General features: G+C 33.8%; 3 protein-coding genes across 3 annotated transcripts; 1 reads left to right on the forward strand and 2 right to left on the reverse strand.

Moving 5' to 3' along the window:
- Positions 1-11761: 11761 nt before the first annotated feature.
- On the reverse strand, positions 11762-16623 carry Mad1 (Mitotic arrest-deficient 1). The gene is made up of 7 exons (XM_069128645.1): positions 16333-16623; positions 15944-16207; positions 15626-15856; positions 14757-15193; positions 14216-14668; positions 13835-14133; positions 11762-13097 (listed from the first exon to the last, which is right to left on the reverse strand). The coding sequence occupies exons 2-7, from the start codon at positions 16205-16207 to the stop codon at positions 12745-12747; spliced, it is 2037 nt and encodes a 678-aa protein (XP_068984746.1). The 5' UTR covers positions 16333-16623; the 3' UTR covers positions 11762-12744.
- A 1253-nt stretch (positions 16624-17876) lies between these two features.
- Wdr24 (WD repeat domain 24) lies at positions 17877-22128 on the forward strand. Its single transcript, XM_069128641.1, has 13 exons — positions 17877-18031; positions 18127-18348; positions 18747-18863; positions 18933-19155; positions 19227-19440; positions 19502-19750; positions 19826-19986; positions 20059-20242; positions 20322-20475; positions 20584-20707; positions 20798-21299; positions 21377-21538; positions 21598-22128. Exons 2-13 carry the CDS (start codon positions 18252-18254, stop codon positions 21724-21726), a joined length of 2316 nt encoding a protein of 771 aa, XP_068984742.1. The 5' UTR covers positions 17877-18031; positions 18127-18251; the 3' UTR covers positions 21727-22128.
- On the reverse strand, positions 21813-25284 carry Aldh (Aldehyde dehydrogenase). Its single transcript, XM_069128647.1, has 8 exons — positions 25099-25284; positions 23990-24235; positions 23663-23909; positions 23122-23456; positions 22908-23045; positions 22637-22801; positions 22389-22546; positions 21813-22315 (listed from the first exon to the last, which is right to left on the reverse strand). Exons 1-8 carry the CDS (start codon positions 25192-25194, stop codon positions 22168-22170), a joined length of 1533 nt encoding a protein of 510 aa, XP_068984748.1. The 5' UTR covers positions 25195-25284; the 3' UTR covers positions 21813-22167.
- Between the last annotated feature and the right edge of the window lie 168 nt (positions 25285-25452).

A 25452-nucleotide genomic window follows, 5' to 3' on the forward strand; every position in this document is an offset into this window, starting at 1 on the left:
CAATAATATCTTTCTTCGTAATTCTAATGCTGTTTATTTTTATTAATTTAAAAACAAATTTCTCTAACTTCTAATTTAGAATTTGTCATTTTTTATGAAGTATAGGATAATGATACTCACTCGCAGAACTTTAAAAATGAATTCGAAGGTAGCGAAGAAGAGACAGTCTGAGAAGCTACGGTTGCTTCTAAATGGAAGTCGAAAACTGAGTGTCACTCGATTGTCAGTGCTTCGCATAACTTCTCCTATTATATCAAATATACAGTCTCACAGGTCGGAGCCTCCTGGATTATAATAGTCGCTTATAATACTAATTTGTCACAGTGACAGGCTTAATCCAGGAGATTGAATAGAATTTAATATAGAACCGTGTAATTAAATTTCATATCTCATTTATAATCAGTTACGTTTAAATTACGCTTGTATTCGGAAAACTGATTATGACGAAACATGATCTACATCTTTATGAAACCAGAATTTTGCTGTCATTTAACCGTATTTTTATAATAATTTAACTATTATCCTTTCTTGAAAAAAACGATAAATTCACAAAGGTTTTATATAGTCTACTAGAGAGAATTTTTTAAATTGTCAAATGTGCATCAACAGTTGTTCAATTCTCCATTAAACTGTAATTATATCAAACATTTAATTCTTTAATAATTCTTAACTGTAAAAGAAAATTCTTTGAACGATCGAACATGGATCAGTAATTTTTCAATCCTCGACTAAGCTATAATTAGATTGAATTAAACTTCAAACCTAAAATTTAATTCTATCACGTAATTACAAAAAGAAGCATTCGTTTGCTTTAAGCGTAATGTAAAAATGTAATATTTTGGCTAATATTCATATATTCAGAGACAAGTTCCTCGTTCGAACAAAGTTAAGATATCCGTTTTAAAAGTAGCGCAGACTGTACACGGCGAATAATAAAGGCAGATGGCAGTAATCGTAAAGAAAGGATCAATGTTTCAACGCTCACAGTTCTGCATTCAAGATACACGTAAATGGAGACGGGTTCTCGTATTTCAAGCAAACGAGGGCTCTGCTAGGACCACGCCTTTAGCCGTGATAATCATTGAGGAGGCTTCTGTTAATCTTACAGGACTCAACGCGATGTTTACGTTCATGTTGTCCGTTCTTTGATGTAAATTAGTCGATAGCCGTCGACGTTTTCGGTGTAATTGTATTACAGTAGTCAAACTACGACTGATATTAAGTCGTGTTTAGTCGTTTGATTTATAATTTTGGGGGATTTATTTGAAAGTGATGATTGTCTGTTTATATATACATTCTCTTTGAAATATTATGTAAATTAATTTAATTAAGCATAACTTAATAGCTTGTATACTTAATATAACACACTTGCTTGAGTATTGAGACTGCTTGATACTAATCAACAGTCATTTGGTCATTTTTATCGATTTATTGTAAAGTGGTATTTATCTGATTGTGTACTGGCATATTCTACTAGAGATTGATTCAATAATTGCTTGTGCTTTTATAAAATCGTTATAAATGTCTCTTTTTCGCAACCTTTATGTTGGAAAATCTAAGCTATTAAAAGCAGATTAGAATGGATTAAAAATGGAACAGAAAGTTCTAAGCAAAGTTTAATCGATTGCGCAATGATACGTCAAGCACTTTGTTCGTGACAAAAAGGCTACAACATGGAAGAGCGGTACGCTAGAAATAGAAACTACAATAAAAAAGAAAAAGATCGAATTGAGCAATTATTCTAGTTTCAGGCTGACGTCGATATTTCGTTAGGCAAATAGAACGGCCTTTATTTCTTTACAAAATTCTTAAATCTCCATAACTCGACAGAAGATATCTAAGCCTTCAAATCCAACTTTTATTTTAACTTCCAATAAAAATCGAAGGAATTATCATTATCAATACTTTGTTACAAAAATAAGCTATCACCGATTGGAAATCAAGCCAACACCATCAGAAAGCATTTATATCCTCGATACAAAAAATTCCGAACATTTGATCTGTAGTTCAACTATTAACAATATTATATGTAAGCAAATAATATAATAATAATCTCTGTTATAATGAACGCCAACTCTGTCTTACTTCTCGAAGTTGATTCCAATCTTCAACAACAAAATGTAAAACAACCATTCTATATATTACAGATAGATGATATACCTTGTATAGATAGCTGGCTACTCCCCTCCTCCCTCCCCCCAATGCTTTCCTCGAATCAAAAAGAATTCATCCTCCAGATCCATTCGACTTTCGTTCGAAGCAAAGTACCCCGGGCATTGTTTCGTTGACGGAAGAAAATTCAATTAAAAAGCGGGCATCGTGGAAATGCGATTAACGCTCGTTCGCTCGCGCAAATTCTGCGCCTGTGCGGAGCAACGCCGGTTGTAACTTTTCGCGACGGCGAACGGATTAACACGAAAACAGAGTTAATAGGAAACTTGGAGAAAATTATGGGGACGAACAACGTCGTCTGGCCAAACTTGCCAAGCCACCGTTCCCGGCGTCGCTCGTGATTAAAAGCGTGGCGCGTTTGAAAAATCGTACTCGTTAGCTCCGTAAAACAGGGGTCGAGGACCGTGTAGCTCTCTACGCAAGGAAAAGCAAGCGGGTACCAACGATAGACCGGTGGGGTGTAAAGGAAAAAAAACGTTTCCAACTTATCGAATAAATTTAACGAACCGAAGATCTCCAGAAAAAGGCTTTTTGTTCGCGTGCTACGAGCACGCGTTTAGAAGCTCCTCATTATCGGAATTTTTGGCGCTACGAAAGCATCGTTTACGCGGCAACTTGATATCGTTCTACCACGCGTGCAAATTACATCTAGTTTCAACTTTTTAAAATGCGCCACCGCAATCTGGATATGTATATTGTTATCCTGCTATAGGTGGTTTCGTGGATTCTGTAAGGTTTCTGAAGCTTGGAACGCAGATGTTCCACTTTATCAACTAATAATATTAATGAATTTATATACGTTATACATTGTAGAGTTCTTTTTTATAATTCAATGATTTTAAGACGAATAGAATCGTTCGCTAACTTGTAGCTTATGATTTACTTATAGAGTTTCATAAATTAGTATGATAGTGTCATATTTCTTAGCCCGGATATTATATCGCGGAAGAACTCTAATTAAGTAATTAAGTAATTGTGTATCTCGTAATAATTTTATAGTGTCAATTAATTTTCATTCGACAATAAAGCAATATACAGACCATTTTTTATATCAATTTCATTACACTGTGGGCTCGCTTCTGACTACTATAATGCGTTGTTATATGACAAATCGAAATATTTGACGAGAATCTTTTGTGTTACGAGCACCTCGATTCCAACGATTTGCTTGTTAAAAGTCGTGGAAATAAATGTTCCTCTATGGGAATCAATCTCATACAGCAGAAGACGTGGGTCAGTTGATAGACGTGACGTTACAGTCTGATATAATTAAGACGAAGATCATCCTCCTTTCAACGTGTTCTAGGTGCTTTTCATCTCACTGGGGTATCGTTTACGCCCGTCTGGAAATCATGGATTAATCCCGCAGGGTATTAGCCTCGGAAGTCTCCAACCGTGGTAAGGAAAGGCAGGAAGACAGAAACGAATATTAAGGAAACGGGAAGGTTGGATGTTGACCCAGTGGACAATGTCGTTGTCTGGGATTTTATTTGAGATGCCACTGTAAGGAAACAATGACTTTTTGTACCAAAATTGTGCTTCTAGGAACATTTGAAGTTTGGAAGCTTTTGATTAAGATACTAGGAACAACATTGCATTAATACGATATTTCATTCCTAATCAATCAAATCAATGAAAAAAGAATTTGCTAAATATTTTTTATCAATTTTTACCCTTCTACCTATATCTTGGAATTTTATACAGTTTTAGGAACTGAGAATATTTGTAGAAATATGATACACTATTTTTCCTTTAAATCATAAAAATAGTTTTCATTGTTTTTTGCGGAAAGTAAGATGCGTAGCTTCTATTTATTTATTAATCCAATTAAGGACTAAGCAGTGAAATAACGCATTGCGTTTGAGAAACATGCTACAAATAAAATAACTTACTACTTTGTCAAGGCACAACAAAATTATTCAAATAACAGATACTTTACGGAAGCTCATTACAAAATAAGAAACACAATTTCATTTTAAAAATAATAGCTTATCATAATGACAATACTATGAATAATTCAATTTTATCAAACTTCGTAAAATTATAAAACCTAGGTGGAAGTACGAAGAAACGGAATGGGGGTAAGTATTGAACAAATCTCTGGCATTGAAAGAAAAAGATTCAAAAGAGGATCTTTTCGAACATGGACAAGCGTTGTTTCTGTGATGAGCCCTTCGATTCTCGTGTACGAGGTACGATTAAAAAAAAGTTTACGATCGAAACGATAAAGGTTCCTTAAGCTTATCTCTGCGAGTCTTTCGCGGCCGAATAAACCGAGTCGGATCGAACTTTCGAAATAGGGAAGCTTCATTTGCTTTTACCCGCTCTCAATCTTCTCTTCCCTTTCTACTCAAGTTTCTTTGAATTCCACTTGCACCGTGACAATGACTTAAGTTTCATTCCTTTCGGATAGTTCGCGCAGTCTCGCGTATTCCCTCGCCCCTGACCTTTTCCACGCCCTGTAATTTTCTCTTATCGACCTCACTGCGATCCGCTTTTTCAAGCTTCTAGCTGAAATATAAGAAATAGTTAAAAATTATATCAATGTGCTTGAGAGATTCTCCTTTCTTTGAACTTTCTAGCTACAAAAATGGTATTTCTTTTTAATCCAATAATTTTATTGTTGATGGTATCTTTATAGTTAAATTATGAATGTCTATGTTAGAGTTCATATTTTTATGAATGCAAATAAAAGAATGAAAATTAAATATACGAGAATATTTTAAAAGAAGTAAAAGAGATTTCTATTATCCTTTAAATATTCTGCTTTTGATGTTCTTTGTACATATTCTTGAATATTTTATTCTTCATATCTTTGCATATTTAAATCCTTCACAAATGCACAAACATCTGTACTATAATTATAATAAATATGAAGATTATTTTAGTAATATTGGAACAATCGAGATTGAAAATCGGGAGTTAGTTTTCGTCATTTTTTCTAGTCTGACATTAAAATTACTTTCTTCAAAAATCGGTCCATATATAACTTAATCCTGAACGATAATGGAATAAAGTCTTACAAAAGAAGTAAAAAGGAGCTTAAATATTCTAAAATCCTGTTGTAAAATTTAAATCATTTCATTCAAGATCACACCATCGATAACTTAATCACGAACTATAGTAGAATAAGATCCTACAAAAGAGGTAAAAAAAAAGTTTAATATTCTAGAATCTCGTTCTAAAATAAATATTATGTTTCGTAAAATCACTTCATTTATAATTTAACCATGAACGATAATAAAATAATTCTACGAAGGAAATAAAAAGAAAGTTAAATATTGTAGAATCTTGTTGGTATAATCACTGTCTTTACTAAGTGACGCAGTGCTCTAATATCGTAGAAAAAGATACAATAAAGCGTACGGCTAATTCCCCAGGTTGCAGTCCCTCGCTGATAGAACAAGAAATTTGCGATGGTATTTAGTTCGTGCTAGCAGGTATCTCAGGGAAATTGTTATACATGAATTATGCAGGTTCGAAACGCGGTTACTAGTGATGAACTTTTACCGAACCACTAGGCGGTAGTTACGCCCGCGTATTCGGTGTTCGAGTGGATCCTGATCGATATCTAACGATGGAAGAATAAATTATTCCGCACCAAGATATGGGAAAATTTTCTACAAAGATGTCTGGATTATGTAGTGATCTTACATACTTGAAATGAAAAGGAAAAGCTAGAAAAAATAGAAAATATTGCGTAAAATTACAGATTTTCGTGATATTTTTGATGATCTAATAATTGATTATATTTTCTTACTAATGTGATTAGAACTTTCTGAAATTTTGCCCTAGTATGTTCTTTGGGTTATTTTCAACACAGTCGGGTTTTATTCAATTCAAGAAATTTCTTAACTTCGAAGAAAATACTTCTCAATCTTATGTCAGAATTTCTAATATTTTGTAAATATTTTTAAAAGTCTTCTTGCTTATTCAAATAGGAAATCAAGAGATAAAAATTCGAGAATCGCAAAAAGGTTAAGAATTGTTGAATTGTTGAATTAATCTTTGGAAAGATTGCACCGAAATTAAAGGGAAAGAACTGTATCGCATGATGTACAACCTAATTTGAAGGAAGATTGTTTGAAAGAGCTATTCGACTTATACATATACCATAAATGGAAGATCATTTTGAAAATTAGTTTCGGCGTCAGTTTCCTGACATACACTCTACATTTTCCTACCTTAAATTATATCTATATCAAATTAGCGTCGTTATTAACTTCTAGTAAAAAATTAAATTTAAGAATAGCTCGGATTAAAGCAATAAATCAAAGAATTTATAGCATGAACTAAAAAAGAAATGGTAGCATATTTGAAACCGTACTTTCCAAATTACCAGTGATTAAATACGATGACACGTGAGTATTGATAAAAAAAATCAAGAAGAACTACCCATTAAACAAAGGCAGAAAGATAGCGAAAGATTGAAGAATAAAATAAATTCGAAACAGTCCCTAAAATGAATTCCGATCTGGTATTAATATAAAACTAAAAATTATTCCACTTCACAGGAGTCTGCCCTCATCCAATCGCCTCAGAAAATAAAAAATTCCAATCAGACCGATCTCCATAAAACAAAAACCTCCCTTCTGACTCATAAATACCACGACACCCCTTCTAAAATCACCACCTGTCAAGCCTCACCCTCAACATCTACATTAGCGTAACGTGACAACAATCGTTTCGGTAAGTACGAAGAAACTTTTCCCGACAGGTTATCCGCTTGGCTCGGCGACGAAAAGGGTGCGCACAGAATTGATTCCGTATTGATAAGCAAGGGCGAGTTCGACGGAAGAGTTTAAGGTAACCCGACGCGTAGCTTGCGCACATATGGAAGGGAGCTGGATGAGTTTGCGATTAAACGCGATTATAATTAAGGATAATGGAGTTTCGGCGAGCGGGAGTTGCCGGGTCCCCTCGCAGCTGGCGCCGTTATATCGAGTTCCTGTCGACAGCGAGTGTACACGGTTGAAATGCTTTTGGTCATCTAGTAGTTCCTCCGTGTATACGTGCACGTACAAAACGTGCTCCCTTCCCAGCGCTATTCTCAACGCGCCACGTGCACCTACGTGTTTTTCGTGTTCGAATTCGACCGGGAAGCGACGAGCTTCCTGCTCGTCCAGAGGGTGCAAAGGGATATTTGGATATTTCCAAACGACTTGTTTCAGCGATGGGATGCCGAAGGAATAGAGAAATAACCGAATATTGATTTTATTTTCGCAGAACGTGATCTTTTATTAAGATGAAAAAATTGAACGTAGGATGATCCGCAGAAGTATTTAAACACTTACCATCGAAAATTTGTATGTACGTGCTTCAATCAGAATGCAATTTGATTAGTACTATAATGAAGCAGGATAATTGCAATTGTGTTGATAAAATTTGAGATCGACCTGAAAATGTGCAATAGTGGATCACGAAAGTATTTAACTAGCGCTTATAATTACCCGGAATTCGGACACATTAATCGCTCTGTATTAACAGTATGTGAACGGTATGTGTTTACCGAAGAGCAGAAAGTAATGGTAAATTTATTATTGAGAAAAGCATTTATTACGTCTACTATGAAGTCACCAGTATATTAATTTAAAGTACCTAATAAATACTTATTACTATTTATAATATTGCTATCTATTACATACATATACATACATGTATTTAGTATTGAAATGTCACTGCTTGTATTAACAAACGAAATCTTTCTATCAGTTTAAAAAAAAACTCTTTATTAATCTGACTACTGATACAGAAATAGAAGAGTCTAGAGATGAAAAATTTGTCAAGTAAGGATATTTCTATATGTTTGGCGATTGCGATCACTACTTTGTTATTGTATATCACTTTTCAAAAACCAACCACGACGCAATGTTCTATCACAGATACCTACAATGAGTATACAAACTAAAATTATTCTAATTCATTTTAACTTAATGTTGCAGTTAAAATGCAATCTTGTCGATAATAAACAAGGCGTAGAGGAAAAAAGCAAACTAAATTATATGCTCAGTTTTAGACACAGACGGTGCAATTTTTAGTGAAAATATTCTTGTAATTGTTTTAACGAAGGTAAGCTGAATTGTTCGAAAATTTAAACATTTCATATGAAAACTGTTTCTTGTGGATCCATTATTAGTTACGATGTTAATTATAATTTACATTGTAGTAACTGTACCACAATGATAAAAATAATGTTTATCGATTTTCTGACCTTGTCACTCGGTGACTAAAAGGAATATTTCGATAAGAAATAATTGAAAAATTGATTGCTAATATACATGTTATTGAAATTTAAAATGGTTTCTCTACGTACAAAAGACATGACGAATGTGACATGTTGTAGCCTTCATATTAAAATAATTTATTATATAATAATAATGAAAGAAAAATAAATAAGAATAAAATAGTGATAATAAAAGAAATTAATATTAATAACTATATTATCACGGATAGTAGAAGAAAAGAGTTTTTTTTAAACTTCTATTACTTTGAACCTTAATAAACCATTAAATTCAGAATTACTAACTATATTATTATATTGTTATTTATATATGTAATACCGTGATATAATATATTTACAAGGAATGGATGATACAGATGTTGATTTGACAGAAAAGACGATTGTAGTTCAACCTGAACTATTCACACCAAACATACAGAAAACAGCACAATTAAATAATTAGATAACGACTCGACTTTTTACAAAATGCCATCGACACTCTCTCGGTAACGCCACTCGCCAACTCTGTTTGTTGATTCCCCCTCTTTTCCCGTCGCTTGGCAACCGCTCGTGGGCAAGATCACGTAGGCCTACTCTTTCCAAAACTACGCGATGGAAAACAAACGCCTCGGCTCTCGCGACATTTCACGCGGTTCACCCGCCAACTCCCAGGCCTCTCACTCACGATACTACATATATATCCCTAGAATATAAAACAAACTCTCTCGAAACTAACTGAAGATACAGACTCTGCAACTGATCTAATTAACTCGATATTTGGTCCCTTTGGGATACTAACGATCAAGTATTGCAATAAACGCGCTAATTAACAACCACCAATGACAAAGTAATAGCAAATATAAGTATACGAAACGCATTTAATAAACGAGAATATTCGTAAATATCTCTGTAATTTCCCACGCAATTAAAAACGGAATTGAGAAACTAATCGAAAAAAGCTCGTTTGGGACCTTGGGATCTTGAACTCTGACGTACACAGCTGGCGAATAATAGCGTTAATAATACATTAACTCAAAAATCATGGATTCTTTAACCCATTTTAAAGGTATTCAAATTGCTTGTTTAAGTTAAATTGAACATTTCCTTGCTCGCAACAGAGTAAATGTTTTATTTGAAAAAAACTTTTAATAATAAAAATAGTAAAATTCATTCGATACCACTCACCCATCTCATACGCCCATTATGCTCGAACAATCAAATCTGTAATTATTTACAACGTATAAATTAGAACACAATAAGAAAGGAAATAAAAATATTCGTAACAATAAAATTTAATTAAAACAATAATAAAGTATACTCGTAAATCTTACTAAAGAGACGAAGTTTCGCGAGTTAATTTTAATCCAAAGAAACGTCGCAGCAAATAACGATCCTTTTGCAAACACCAAGACACTTTACCCGATACTATTCTTTTGCGCGTCACGTCGTCTCCTATCACTTTCGATTATTTATCCTGTACAATAATAAATACGAAGAAACACGTGTATCTACACATTCAATTCCGTCTCTCGTAAGTTACACGGATGTAACTTGGTTCGCTAATAAAGATCATCAGCCTCGGACATTTCTTTCTTCGCGGACAATGCAATTGGAATCGTCCCTCCGGGACCACCCCATTCGCATCCCTTTCCCGAACATATAGGGACACGAAAGTAGTCTCTTAACGGATCCTTAGGGAATGGCCCATGCGATCCGTAGCCATGACGCTCCATACTCATGGAGAATTTGAAAAGTTGCCTCCTGAAGCTGGTAAAACCGCGACATAATTGAGATGAACGATTTACACGTCCCTCGAGAAGGAATTCCTCTCGTATCCTTTTTTGTGTAGATTTTCATGCGCTGACGTCGTATAAGTATTCGAGTATGTTCATCTCCTGGCACAGTTAAATATGGATTATGGAGGTGTGAGCTATGATTTCTTGGATAAGAGTTTCGAGGAAATTGCTGGAATAATTGCTTCTCTTTTTGGAATTCTATTCTTTTTTTAACTATAGTTCTTTCGGGAGTTTCAAGATAATTGTAGGAATTTTAGGAATTATGCTTATCGTTAAAATATAATATCTTGGATAGAACCTTCGAAGAAATTGTCGGAATAATTTCTTTTCTATTCGTATTCTTCTTTTACCATTTATCTTCTTCTACGAACTGCGGTTTTTCGTTTAGCAAGTTCGAAGGGAATATTGAAAGTGTTCCCTGCTCTTTTAGAATGTATTCTTCCGTATTTTTCGCGAATAGTGTTATTAAATGCTCGGAAAGGAGAATGAACATCATTTTGATCAGAATTACGCTTTTCTTCGTGTTACCTAGTTTCATTAAAGTATAACACACTGTCAAGTTGAAGTTATATCTTTCCAACACTTACAGAACATTTACACGTCAGAAAAATCCTTCGAGAAAATCCAAACTAACATCCAGTAAAATTCTAGACGATTCTAAGGAATAAAATTTAAAGAATAAAATTTAATCTTTCGTTGAGATTTAAAAATACCTGATTTCATCGAATTGAGAAGAGGAAAGTCTTGTGACGGAGACTTGGTTCGTTCGTAGGATGGTTCATTGTTGATTAATGAACGAAATTTACAAGGAACGGGAGTAAAAGCAAGCAGACGTACGATCGATTCCGTGTATGTTAACAAAGCGTTTCTTTCGATGAAGTTTCTGGTTCCGTGTACAAACGAAATTGGACGGGAGATTAACATTGTCCACCTTGAGTCAACCTATTCGAACGCAAACAGAAACTGAAATTTCACCAAGAAATCCCTAAGTTATAGAGAGGGACAACACTGTGATTCTCACGTCAAGCGCTACATTGCCGCAATGGTCAAACTAATTTCGATTTAATAGTAGAAGAACAGTAACCGGTGACGTTTTGTATGAAAGACCAAGATTAAAACGTTCGAAAATTCAAAGAATGAAGAAAAATGTCTAATAGTAATTGATCCTAATAAATATTTAATAATACGTTTGGAAAAATTTCATTAGTATACTGTTGCGAAAAGGTATGACTTTTGATCATTAACACGTTTCGTTTTTTTATTTTAATATTTATTTCACTTTTTCCATATTCATGATTATTTTCTTTTTTTTTTAATATTTGATTAAAACGTAAGTACTTCGAAACCAAAGGTACACGTCTTACATTTTATGACTGAATATCATATAAAGGATAAATATTCAGGATTAGAAAAACAAAATTTTCCAAGGCGTTCTTTATAGAGATAAACCTTACACTAAGATAGGAACTAAAAATTATTTTCTAAATACGCAACGGAAATTAATTTGGAATAAAGAGAGCTTATTTACTAAAGGAAATGTTAATCGCTTTACATTGCAAATGAGATGATAAAGTTGTTATTTTAGAATGCTATATTATTAGCTTCGTAATGCTGTTACAAATGATTCGGTCAATTATCGTTCCGCGAATCGACTGGCTTTTGCGATAAGTAAAGCGTATAATGATAGTGTAGTTGCTGAATTGGTTTGGCATCAATGAGCATAATTAGTGTTCTGTTTCAAACACCAATATCTAGCAAACGAAATACCTAACTATTCAATGATGCATGAGTAACTATGTGAAATATAGTTCGAGGAGGTGCACGTATTGTACAAGATTATCCAAGATACAAAGTCAAATGGAAGAACAATATGGCTAGAATAAAATACTATATAACAGTTCATTGATTACTTCCACTTCTATATACTACTTGCTTAAAAATATGATTATATAACTAATGAAGATTATATGAATAATCATTACATCTCTTGCATGTACATATAAGCTCTTTTTGTTTTCGTGGAACAAGCGTTATTCAAAAACGAACGATCATTACATCTCATAGATGTAGATCACAGATGCAGGTAGAACAATCAATTCAAAGACGAACAACTATTACATTTAAGAGAATATATAATTGTCTTCGTCTTTGAATAACATTTGTTCTACTTAGCAATAAAAACGTATACAATGACGAAGAGTCTAGTATAATCAATATAATACATCTTATCTTCCTAACAAAATCCAAAATATTTAAACATTGTTAATTTTGTAATTTACAGAAATATTAAAAAATGATGATTAAGAAAGAAAACCAGCATACATTCAAAAATAAAGAAAATCATCGAGAAACAAGTGTGCCCAAAAAGTTATTGAAAAGAAACGTTTCAAAACAGGTATGTAAGTAAACGATACAAATAAATAAGAATTGACACGAAGAATGCAAGTTCTCGGTTGTATAATTTGTCAATAATAAAATATTTTCATGATCTCCGTCTTCTTTTTACAGCTCTCAGTATGCAAAGATTTCTCGTAGATTCAATGACAATTAAGAAAATCAACTCATAACGTTCGTCATTGTTTGCTGATTGAATAAATCTGTTTGCACTGCGTTCAGAAACATAGGCACGCTGTGTTGTTGTTGCAGGTGTCGCTCCACCAACGTGCCCAGTGTCGCAGAGAACGCAGTCTCCAAAAGGTCCACTCCCTCCTCTCCAATTTTAAAGAATAAGAAATCATCCGGCGATTCGGCGTATTGACTAGATAACTTGTATCGAGCCTCCTTCGTTCTATCCACTCTCCAACCGAACAATTGGTAACAAGCTTGTCGGTATTCTTGCGATGATGCTTTGAAGGCTTCCTTGAGGCGAGCTATTTTAATCTCGTGTGTCTGTTTGAGTTCCGCTATTTCTAGATATAACATAAAAATGCTGGTAAATATAAAACGAAAATGTACCAAATGTGATGCAAAATAGTCGAATTGCAGATGTGAATTTAGAAAGAGTGAAGATTTATTTCGTTGTTGACGCTGAATATTTATACGATAACAGAAAAGATATGATAAAATAATCTTATGGTAGTTTTCCTTCTTTGAAAGTATAAATTAGTATTAAAACATTATAAATGAGATAAAATATGAAAATCAGTGTACATATAAATTCAATTAAAAGGCTAAAAAAGTTTATCAGTACACAAGTCAACAGTATTATATAAATATCGTTTATCTTAGAAATTTCTTGAAGCACTCTTCCTCTAGTACTTAGCATAGTACGATTTTATAAAAATTTATCCATACTATTCCTGTTATCTTAAATGCGATTCGCATTATTTTCAGAATATATCATTAGCCACAATTATGTTCCACTATGATCATCAATTATCTTTCATGTCATATATTACTTTCTATATCTTACTGCCACTTATTATCATTCAAGCTTATAAACCATATTATAATATAGTATAGTATTGTAGTATAATATAGTACAAAAGTATGAACTATAGTATAGTATAGTAAATATTAATTATAGCACCTTTAATATAACCAGTACTTAATATTAGTATCTATTTCATTATATAAAAGTACTTTTAATTGATTGATTGCCTTTTTGCTCTTAACAAAAATCATATTAATGTTTTTGAAAAATTACCTTGTGTTTGAAGGGAGGATGTCGTCATGTTGACTCCACCTTGTGCGACTTTCGCCCTCAACTCTTCCACTTCATGTAGCAAAGCCTTCTGCTTCTCCTCCGCTTGTTGTTCTGCAATGGCAGCAGGATTCATAGTGAAGTGCAGTATCCTCGCGTTGCAATTAAAATCACCCTTCAGTGCTCTATGTTCCAATTCACCCTTCAATCGTTCGACTTCCTCCCTCAACTTATTGCACTCGTCCGCTTGGTTATGACCCTCGGCCGCTTGAAGATCACTTTCTAATTTGGCGACTAATTCTCTACAATTATAAATCAATGACCGTAACTCAGTTATCGTATTATTATCCAAAATGCAAAAATTGAAATAGAATTTTGAATTACCTATAAACATCTATCGTACGTTCCAGCACAGGAATCCTTTCGGTTATCGCGTTATTAGTGTCTATCGTTATCTCTTTTTCGTATAAGTCTAATTGCTGTCGATAACTGTCCCTCTCTCTCGTAATAAGGATCATCTTCTTCTGTAATCTGTTCACTAATTTGTTCAACTGTTCCTTGGAGACTGTAACATCCATAGCCACTTTTTTGGCATCTTCGTAATTCTTCGACAAAGTATGCGACTCCCTCAATGCAGCATCCAGTCTAGATCTCAGCTGCCCTTCCTCTGATTTTAAAACTAATTCAGCTTGTTGCAGTCGATTCAATTCGCGTTTTAAAGCAGTGGGTCCACCAGTAATTCCAGTAGATTCATATTCGGCCAGGCGCAATGAAAGTTCCGTATTTTTGGCCTCAAGTGTAGCAACCTGCTGCTCTACTTTTTCCATATGATCTAATCTATAAAATTAAAAGCACACTTATAAATGATTATAAGTATAATAATGATAGAAGTTTATTAAAAAGGGCTTGTTGAAAGAAAGTGTACCTTTTCGTTACATTGGCCATTTGTTCTTCTAAAAGTAATTTTCCCCGCACTGACTCTCTTAATGAAACAATGGTTTCTTTTGCAGTGCTAAGCTCTTTCTCAAGTTCATTCGCTCTCGCGGCTCTTGCAACAAACGTCTTTCCTTCCTCCCATAGCGCTCTTTCCGACTCCAACCTTTCAACCTTTATTTTCATACATTGGAGTTCCACATTTTGCAATTCCAACTCCTGTTGCTTAGTCTGATATTCCTTCAATTTCCCTTCCAGATGTGTTATTCTTCTTTGAGCTGCATCCAGTTTTAGTTGTGTTTCAGATACATCAATAGAATCCTTTGTTACTATTTTACCCTCTTGTACAGGTGCATGTTTACGATCTTCTAACAGCTTTGCATTTTCGTTCATTAGCGACATAATTTTCTGCTCCAAATTCGTTTTTACCTATAAACAACATATATTTATATTAAACATCAAAATGAAGCAATATTCAAATTATTTAATTAACCCTTTTGCAATGGCGGATACTAGCCATCTTTTGAGCTACCAATGTGCCCATATAAAATCTTAGAGGATTTCGTTGCAACAGCAGAGGATTTAAGGATGTATTGGGAAAGAAAAAGTTGTTGAGTCCTTGCTCTATATCTTAAAAATAAACCCAATAATAAATCTTCACTTTAAGTTACTTATTGGAAATTATGTAACAATGATAGATATAATTTAGTAATGTATATAAAATAATGTTATAAATATATATCATCGTCGTGGACAAGAAACATATGTAGCTGCTAGCTGTCGCTAGCCAATACAAAGTGCTTAGTGGATGACTGATATAATCGGTACCAATTGCAAAAGGGTTAAATAAAAGCACTATACCTGAAATAGCTCTTTCTCTATAGAAGCTCGTGCTTCAGATGCATCCTGAATTGTTCTACGTGAAATATCAAGGCGCACTTCCAGTTGTTTAATTGTCTGCTTATCTTGTTCCACCTGCATCTCTAAAATACCTTTCTGCTTTTCAAAGACCTCTTCCATTTGTCTACGTATTTTGTGAAGCTGCTGTACAGCAGCTTCCTGATGAGACAATCTTGTCTTCAAGGACACAACCTAGTGAAATAAGTACAGTTCTTTGATATGCTTGATTTGTGGATGTTTATATAATCTTAATTGAGTAAGTTCAGTTAAGGGCATTACCTGCCCTTTTAATCTTCGCCATTCCCATGGACTACTTGGGACAGTCTCAGCCTCACTCATATTTAAACTAGAATCATTAGAATCATTTAATCTTGGCCTTTTAGGTGATCTAACACATTCATCAGATTCACCGAATGTCAGTGGTGTATATGCAGTCCCAGATAATCTTAAAGATACACCGTTATTACTTTTACGATATGCTTCAGAACCTGCCTTAAGATCCTTTATCATTTTAATGACACTTGTTGGATCCTTACTATCCATCTGTAGAAAAAATATAATACAAATTATAAATAAATAATTATGACAAATAGGTTATGTTCATAAAATCTATTAATTTGTGTTTGTTACATACATTTTATAAGAAAGTGAGAATTAATTAAAGTTACCTTAATAAATTGTTTTATTACAAAGAAGTTCAAATATTGATATGAGCGTTATTTAATGAGTTATGGGCGTTAGAGATACGAATATACATTGAAGTATATCATCTATAATATATAAAATGTAATTAACTATGCACCCAGTCAGTGAATATAATTACAATTCTTGCAACACTGTATATTATTACGTTACTATACTTCTTTCGTAGTTACTAGATTTATAAATTTTAAATATCATTACAGTTGCTTACCCTTTAGTCATACGTTCTGTAACGGTACAATACGTATACAATACAAAGGCGGTAAAGTCTACACCACGGTGTGTATCATCAGAAAAGAAATGGAAGTGCTCGCGCCCATTTTCTAGTTGTTCCACAGATGCTGCACCATGCGGCACAGTGCTGAAGCTGTTCCACGTTAGCATATACAAGAACCTATCAAGTTAAGGATCTGCCTCGTTTCTACGCTAGCATATACAAGAACCTATAAAGTTAGAGATTTATCTTGTTTGGTTCCATTTGGTTCCTTATTTGGAATTTACATTCCTCACAATAATATTTTTGTTATAATAAAGTCTAAATTTAATTCTAATAGTAATTTCTGTAATTGGTGGACTGTGAATAATATTTCCGACGTGATGTATCTATTTTGCATGCATATTCGTCTACAAAAATGATAAAAACAGAAGTACAAATTAACCACAGACGAGATTTAACATCATGACTAATTTTTGTGATACACGATTTTAGAAGGATAAAAAAGTATGAACTTTCCCGTAGAATCTTATAATGAAATATGCTCTTGTAACGTGAAATCACAGCGAATATATTTTGTTTGTGGTGAGACTAAAGAGGTCCTTATATATGCTAACGTAGAACAACATCAACCCTTCGCCGTTGGAGGGCAGCTCTAGTACGTGAACAACTGGAACCATAAGCATGAGCACTCTTATTTCCTTATTATTAAGTTGTCCAAAATTAGGCGCTTAATGATCATTCATACTACGAACTCATTGTAAAATTGTACAATTATTGTAAATTTTCAGATTCCATTGGATAAAACAATCTTATTTTACAAATGTATAACGCATTTAAAATCATTCCAATCTATAATCCTTAAATCCTTTCTAATTTCCATTGATCTTGGGAATAAGTTATAAAAAATGACATCATTTTTTGGCAAAATCAGAGAGCAAAAAATTTGCCATTCAAACGAGAAATTTAACAGGCTAAATAGCGATTGTTAGGAGAACATGATAACATAAGATATAGCACAATTTTGTTGATTCTTAGAAATGATGTCATATACCGAGAATTTATAGAAACCAAAATCTTCGACTGCCCAAAAATGTTTTCAGTCGATTTTGCTATTTTGCTTCAGGAGAATATGACAACATAGGAGGTGGCACAATCTGGCCGATTTTTGGAAATAACGCTATATTAATACGGCCACGTCGTGTACATTCGTTCTTTTCATCAAGAGCAGCGTAGAAGAAACGTGCGTATAGTTCAGCCATTGATCGCTAGAGACCCTTATTCTTAGTTTTTACTGATTTTTTCACATTCCATCGGCGATCTTCCTATTCCTTACTCATGTCTAGTATGTAGTATACACAAAAACTTTTTATACGTTGTGTATATTTCAAATATATATAAGTAGTTGTTGTGAAAAGAATATGTATGGCATAATTGGAATTTAATAAAATGTAGGAATTAAAAAAGGTGACTTAATATTGTACTCTGTATCGATGTTGTTATCACTAATAAATTCATCTATGCGTATTTGTTTTATTTACTAAAGTATGGAATAGTGAGATTATTTGTACACGAATATTTTTAAAATTTGTGCAAATTAAATATATTTATTTATGTATATGGCACATTGTGGTTGACAAACTAAAAAGATATATTTAAAAGAACTTCATCATGATTTCCAAAACTGTATGTATCACTCAAGAAGGCCCAGCAAATGCATTAGCTCTTAATAAAGATAACAGTCAAGTTGTTATAGCAGGTCGCAATGGTAAATTATTCAATCATAAAATACTAAGTTATTTAATACTTTGACTGCCACACTGAAATCACATGTTTCGCTCAGGACGCCACAGTGTTTTAACACAGTGCACCGTTAGATGCAAGATTTGTTCTCATTTTTTTTTATTGATGTTCTAATAAAAATGTTTAATTGTTCAATGGGGCACTTTTTATTTCAAAGTATCTTCTATTTATCGGTTATATTCAAAATGTCCTAACTGTCAATTTTCATTCAATTTTTACAATTGTAAGAAGTTCAAGCGCTCCTGTACCAATAACCACCGTGGTGTCACAGGAAAAACCGTGGCTGGTCATATATGACCAACATGGCAGTCAAAGTGTTAATTACTGAAGAAATGATGACTGATTAATTATTTTCAATTACAGTTTTCAAAATATTTACTTTATTAGAAGATAGATTTGAAGAAGCTTGTAATCTACGTGTTGGGAAAAATTTAAATTTAAATTTTTCTTGCAATGATGTTGCTTGGAATCTTATCGATGGTAAATTTTAATCTTTCTCCTTTATATTGTCTAAAAAGTCAAGAGATAATGGGCGATTTCTTTTCTCAGATCATATATTAGCTACTGCAGCTACAAATGGTGCAGTGGTAGTATGGAACTTAAATAAGTCATCCAGATCCAAGCAGGAACATGTTTTTATCGACCATAAAAGGACTGTAAATAAAGTCAGTTTCCATATGACAGAACCTATGTGGTTGATATCAGGTTCTCAAGATGGTACTATGAAATGTTTTGATTTGAGAATAAAAGAAGCTACTAGAACTTTTTATAGGTAAATACACGATTAAGAAATATTTCAACATATGTATATTGAGAAGTATTAGATAATATTGTTAATTTCAGTAATACAGAATCAGTAAGAGATGTACAGTTTTGCCCTCATTCACCTCATACTTTTGCCGCTGTTTCTGAAAATGGTCACGTGCAACAATGGGACTTACGCAAACCAGACCGTTACTTTCAACATTTCACTGCCCATAGTGGTCCCATATTTGCCTGTGATTGGCATCCTGAAACTGCTTGGCTTGCAACTGCTTCTAGAGATAAGACCATTAAGGTAGTTTGTAACTATATGTTATTTGTCATCTGAATCAAAACTAATGTATGGAAAATTGCAGGTTTGGGACTTATTAGGTAAACCTAGTTGTGATTATATTATACACACAATTGCATCAGTAGGTCGTATAAAATGGAGACCTCAAAGAAAATATCATATATCCAGTTGTGCTCTTGTAGTAGACTGTAGTATAAATGTATGGGATATTCGTAGGCCTTATATACCTTTCGCAAGTTTCAATGAACATAAAGACGTTCCGACCGGTGTTGCATGGAGGGGCAATCCACAGTCTTTCTTGTCAACAAGCAGGGTAATAACATTATAATATTTATAGTAAAGTATTGCCTGTATTATTGAAAAGTATTAGCAGAATATTCTTCTGTAGGACTGCACACTATATCATCATGTGTTCAAAGATGCAACCAGACCTGCGAGTAAGGCGAATCCGCAAGGGATTGCGTTGAATCCGAAAGGAGACATTGTATATGCTTGTAAAGTAAATGTTCATGTTACAACTACAATGAAACAATTAACTAATATAATGAGGTTAATAAAATTACTATTTAAAAATAATCTTGAAAAATAAGTCAATGAACATAATTCTACAATTATTTATAGGAAGACACCAGCTACAAATGATACGTTTTGTATGGCATCTAGCGTTATGCATAGATTTGCTATAAATATGCCACGGGAACCAAAATGGTTTAGAGCTTGTGCAGAAGGTTATTTGCTTTCTGGGAGATTAAATGATATTTGCGATCATAATGCCACCGTTGCCAGAAATGCCGGTAGAAATGATGTATGCAGTCGTTCAACTTAAAATCATTGTATCTCACGCTCGTATTATATTATTAATGCACAAAATCAACTTCAATTAGATTAGTACGGTGTGGAATATTATAAAAACTTTATACGCGAATCCTCTGGGAGCTATTTTAAAAACACCTCCAACTGCTTCCAAAGAAGATATAGTGAATACACTAAATTTAGCACAAATTACAATCGGATCTGGTATAGATCAATCAAATACAGGTAAAAATATCAGTATGCTTAAGTAATACAATCGGTCTTTAACTATAATTTTCACTAGTAATTAAAGTTTCGCAGACTTTTAACGATGTTTACAATATTTTTTTCAAGTACATGAAAATGATGTAAAGTCATTACAAGGAGAAGTAACAGGTGCAACTAGCGGAGGTGACGATGAGACAGAGACGGACGAAACGCCAGAAAACCAACATTCTATAGGGTCTATGATACCTAGGTAATATTAACTATATTAATGGAAAATATTACATGTGATGTTTACTGTAGCTGGTATATTTACATTGTTCTTTTATGTGATAATATCTAGCTACAGACGAGCTTTTATTGATCATAAAGGTCCATCCAAAGGAGATTTCTTATTTGGAGAAAGCGAATTCGAACCTATGACTATGGAATATACTTCCAGTTACATGCATAATATGATAAATAACGATAACGATTGGACGCTGTCCAAAGAAGCGTTTCCTTTGCGACACGAAATAAAGGACAGATCTCCACCACCGGAACAATTTCCAAATCATCCACCAGATATTAACGAAGACTGTGCTTCGTTAATGATCGAAGATCAACCAAGTCAATTAATAGTCTCGAATATACCTAAACCACAATTTTGGGATCCTACGAACTTGATCGAAGAAGCTTTGAAGCACCATGCCGCTCTTAGAGACATACAAACTTCTGCGTCAATTCTTATCGCGTTAGGAGAAAAACGAAAAAACTTGAACATCGAAACTGCTGTTCAAGAACATTGGATATTAGAATACTTAGATATGCTTGCAAGATTTAAACTTTGGAACGTGGCTACACAGGTTAGCGACAAATTCTTATTAAAACATCTTAATAATATTCGTATGGAAATCACAATTAAGTTGGTATGCATCGGTAGATTATTCAATCGGTCTGGATTCCATCCGTGTCGCAATTAAATCAACAATCAACCGTAATACACACGTGTTGCTTAGCTTGTTCGAAGCCATTACAACGTGCAGCGTGGTTTTGCGATCGATGTCATACGTCTCATCACGCACTCTGCTCGGTTTGTCATCAGGTAAGCTATTAAATTACGATCGCTCTTATATCATTATAACTGTATTCGCATATATATAGGTTGTTCGAGGAATTTACGCATGGTGCCAGGGCTGTACACATGGTGGTCATGTTGTTCATATGAACGAATGGTTCAGTTGCAATCGACAATGCCCTACTGGTTGCGGTCACATATGCGAATATACTTAAAAACATCGTGACAATAACGACCACAATGTTCCACATTTTTCGTCAGTGTTGAAAGCATAGAAACTCTACGAAATATCAAATGTATATAAAAAGATTAAATTATTTATTAATTATATTTTTGTAAATTGTACAATGGTGTTTGAAACGCACGCCCGCGAGGCTTGTATGTTCCGTTTTTTTATTTCTAAGATAACATTACATTTTTTCAATGATACAAATTGTACAAAAATACATTCATATTTGAAATACTTAGTTCTTGCTTCCAGCAGTTTTATTCTTGAACATTTCTATTTTTTATCAGGTAAATATGTGAAGTTGTTCTCATTTTATATTTCAACTATTTAATAACGTTTGTTAAAAAATAGTATAATGATACAAAAATTATAAAATGCCATAATTTTTGACAACAAATAAGTGAAAACAAACTTAAAATGAACTATTTTAACTATTTTTCTGATTAACTTTCATTATGACGCTCTTTACTTCGGTATACGCATTGAGACCGTATTCTCCGAGTTCTCTTCCATGTCCCGACATTTTGAAACCGCCAAATGGTACTTGGGGTTTTAGAACGTTGTATGTGTTAACCCTGGAGCATATAGTGAATAATACAAAAAACAAGGAAATAGAAAAAAAGTTGTTTAAAATATTGTCTAACGTACCAAACAGTGCCAGCACGGAGTCCTTGAACGATATAATTTGCTTTATCGATGTCTTTTGTAAATACTGCTGCTGCTAGTCCGTATTCGGAAGCATTAGCGCGTGTAATAGCTTCGTTCAAACTGCTGAATCTGAGAATTTGTTGAACTGGCCCAAAGATCTGAAGCAAATACCATTACGTTATTTGTAGATACTATGCTTGTTGCGATTTAGAAGTATGTAAGAAATTTCTCTATTAATTCATATGCACCTCCTCTTTAGCAATGGTCATGTGATCCACAACGTTGGCAAATACCGTAGGTGCGACAAAGTAGCCTTTATCACCAACCCTCGTACCACCGGAAACCAGCTTTGCTCCCTGCTGCTTACCTGATTCAATCATGGACATGATTTTATTTACTTGTTCTTCGTCGATCTGTCGATAAAACAAGAGGTAAAATGTAGAAAAAATTGAATTTAATTTATGAACGCAATGAAATTAATGTCTTCATTTTGACTTCGTCTTGAAGTTGATTAGGTACCTGTGGACCCTGTTCCACGTTTTCGTCAAACGGATCGCCAACAACCCTAGATTTAGCGCGTGCTGCGCTTCGTTCCACGAACTCGTCGTAAATATCATCTTCTACATAAGTTCTCGAGCCAGCGCAACAACACTGACCCTATTGGAAAAATATAATGCAGTAGTAAATTTATAGAAATAGATTTTATTCTGAAATTAAAAAATTATAGCACTACCATGTTATAAAATAGTGCAAAGTGAGATGTTTCTACAGCATGGTCAAGATCGGCATCTCTCAAGACTATATTTGGCGATTTTCCACCAAGTTCTAACGTGGTTCTCTTCAAGTTGCTCATCGCAGCACCCTGCTGTACCAGTTTTCCAACTTCAGTGGAACCAGTGAATGCTATTTTATCAACTAATTTATGAGCAACTAGCGCAGCACCGGCTTTACCGTAACCAGGAACGACGTTGACTACTCCGTTAGGGAATCCAGCATTTTTGGTTAATTGAGCTATAAACAGAGCCGTTAGAGACGTCTGCTCAGCTGGCTTCAATACGATAACGTTTCCTACAAACCAAAAAATGTAATTACTTACAATTACAGAGGTCCATCATTGTTATATAATACACACAATACTGTAACTCTTACGTGTGAACACAACTTAAACGTTTTTGATCAGTCAACTCATATCTATTATCATAACTATTATTAAGGAATTATTATATGAAGAAGAAATATTATATTATAGGAAGAGGTATTATTCAATTATATACCAGTAGCCAAAGCAGGTCCTAGCTTCCAGGCCATCATAAGGATGGGGAAATTCCATGGAATAATCTGACCGCAAACGCCAACCGGTTCATGACGAGTATAAGCTAAATATTTTCCATCGACGGGAATTGTTTTGCCATGATTTTTATCAGCCCATCCTGCGTAATATCGCAATGTCGCTATAGCTGCAGGAATGTCGGTCTCATATGCTGTCGAGTATGGTTTCCCGTTATCTAGCGTTTCTAAAGACTGATGTATATAGAGATTTTAAATTTTATCAGTAATTGCTCCCTCAATCAGTACTTCATGCAGAGCAGAAGTATTTTTACCGCGAGATAAGCGTGATTACGTTGCATTAAATCCGCCAAATTGTTCAATAATACGCCGCGTTCCGAAGCGTCCATAGTTCTCCATGGCGAACCCAATTTAAACGCTTTACTGGCTGCATTTACAGCTACATCGATATCAGCAGCATCACCTTCCTGTATCTCCGCGATAATTTCACCAGTTGCAGGATTTATTGTGGGAAATGTTTTGTTAGACTTTGACCGGTGCCATTCGTTATCAATAAATATCTAAGATAAAATAACGAATAAATTTCCCCATTAAAAGGGCAAATAAATCTACGAATGAATATTCAGATTAATATGAATTTCCATAGATAATATTCTTTCAATAAATATGTATGAGATATATTTTGTTTATAATTATCGTTAGTGTTATTTAATATCACTTATTCTTATCTTAAATATACGAATTGTAGGTAATCAAGGATATTTAGGCGTATGAAAAAGACCATAGAAAAAACCGCGTTGAAAAGATAAATACTTGAAAGCGAAAATTGCGAATTCTGAAAATACGTTAATTGTTTGCGACATAAACTTCTTGATTATCGATTATGTTTATCTGAATAAATTTCGCAATGTCTTAAAAAATTCGTTAAGGCTATGATACTTATTTAAATGCAACAATTATAAACAATTATAGATAAATTATCGAACATGAAACAAACATGACATGTCGGCTTTTCTTGCTTCTTGGTCGCAAAAATATTTAATTCGAAAAATTAATTCCAAAAATAGTATTGATAAAATGAAAAATGTGACTCGTGTTTTTCTTCATTAATCTTCAATTGCTACTAAGCCTTTATCTAATCTACTTTCATTCGCTTCTAAAACAAATTTTTAAATAAATCTTTTGTCTTTGATTTCCGTAACAATACGTAAAAATAGACATTTGAACTATAGAACATTATGTATAAATATGAAGCAAAAGTGAGAAGATTTTTAGGAAAATCTGTTACTTTAACGAAGATCCACACGAGGAGAAAGATTTTTCAAGAAATCGTAAGATATATTTCTGCAGATGTTAGGTATAAAAATTCTGTAAATAAAGGAGACTCAATATACACACACGCACAATAAGAAACAATACTTACTCCTGTATAAAGAATCGCAGGATTCCTCTCTGGTGCCGGTCTAGCAGCAGTGGATAAGTATCGTGGTAATTGAACGTTTTTTAGCAACCGCAACATGATTACTTTTCAAACTATCGGAACCGGTCTAACACGTACATTAGTTGGAACACTACTGCCTTTTGTTGGTGTCCGCACAGTGCTGAGGTTAGTTGCGTTGCGTAGTTGTATGAGACACGTGCACATGCGCGTTGGTTTCTTGTATCATAAGAAATAATGTGTATATAGTGTATTTGTATGTTGTTCAAAGCAAATTATCGTTACACATTATATGTGTCGTTATCGTTTCATTGAGTTTATAAATAAATATTTTTCACA

This window comes from Bombus flavifrons, chromosome 15 (assembly GCF_040668555.2).
Source record: "Bombus flavifrons isolate JBK064 chromosome 15, iyBomFlav1_principal, whole genome shotgun sequence".
Classification (NCBI taxonomy): domain Eukaryota; kingdom Metazoa; phylum Arthropoda; class Insecta; order Hymenoptera; family Apidae; genus Bombus; species Bombus flavifrons.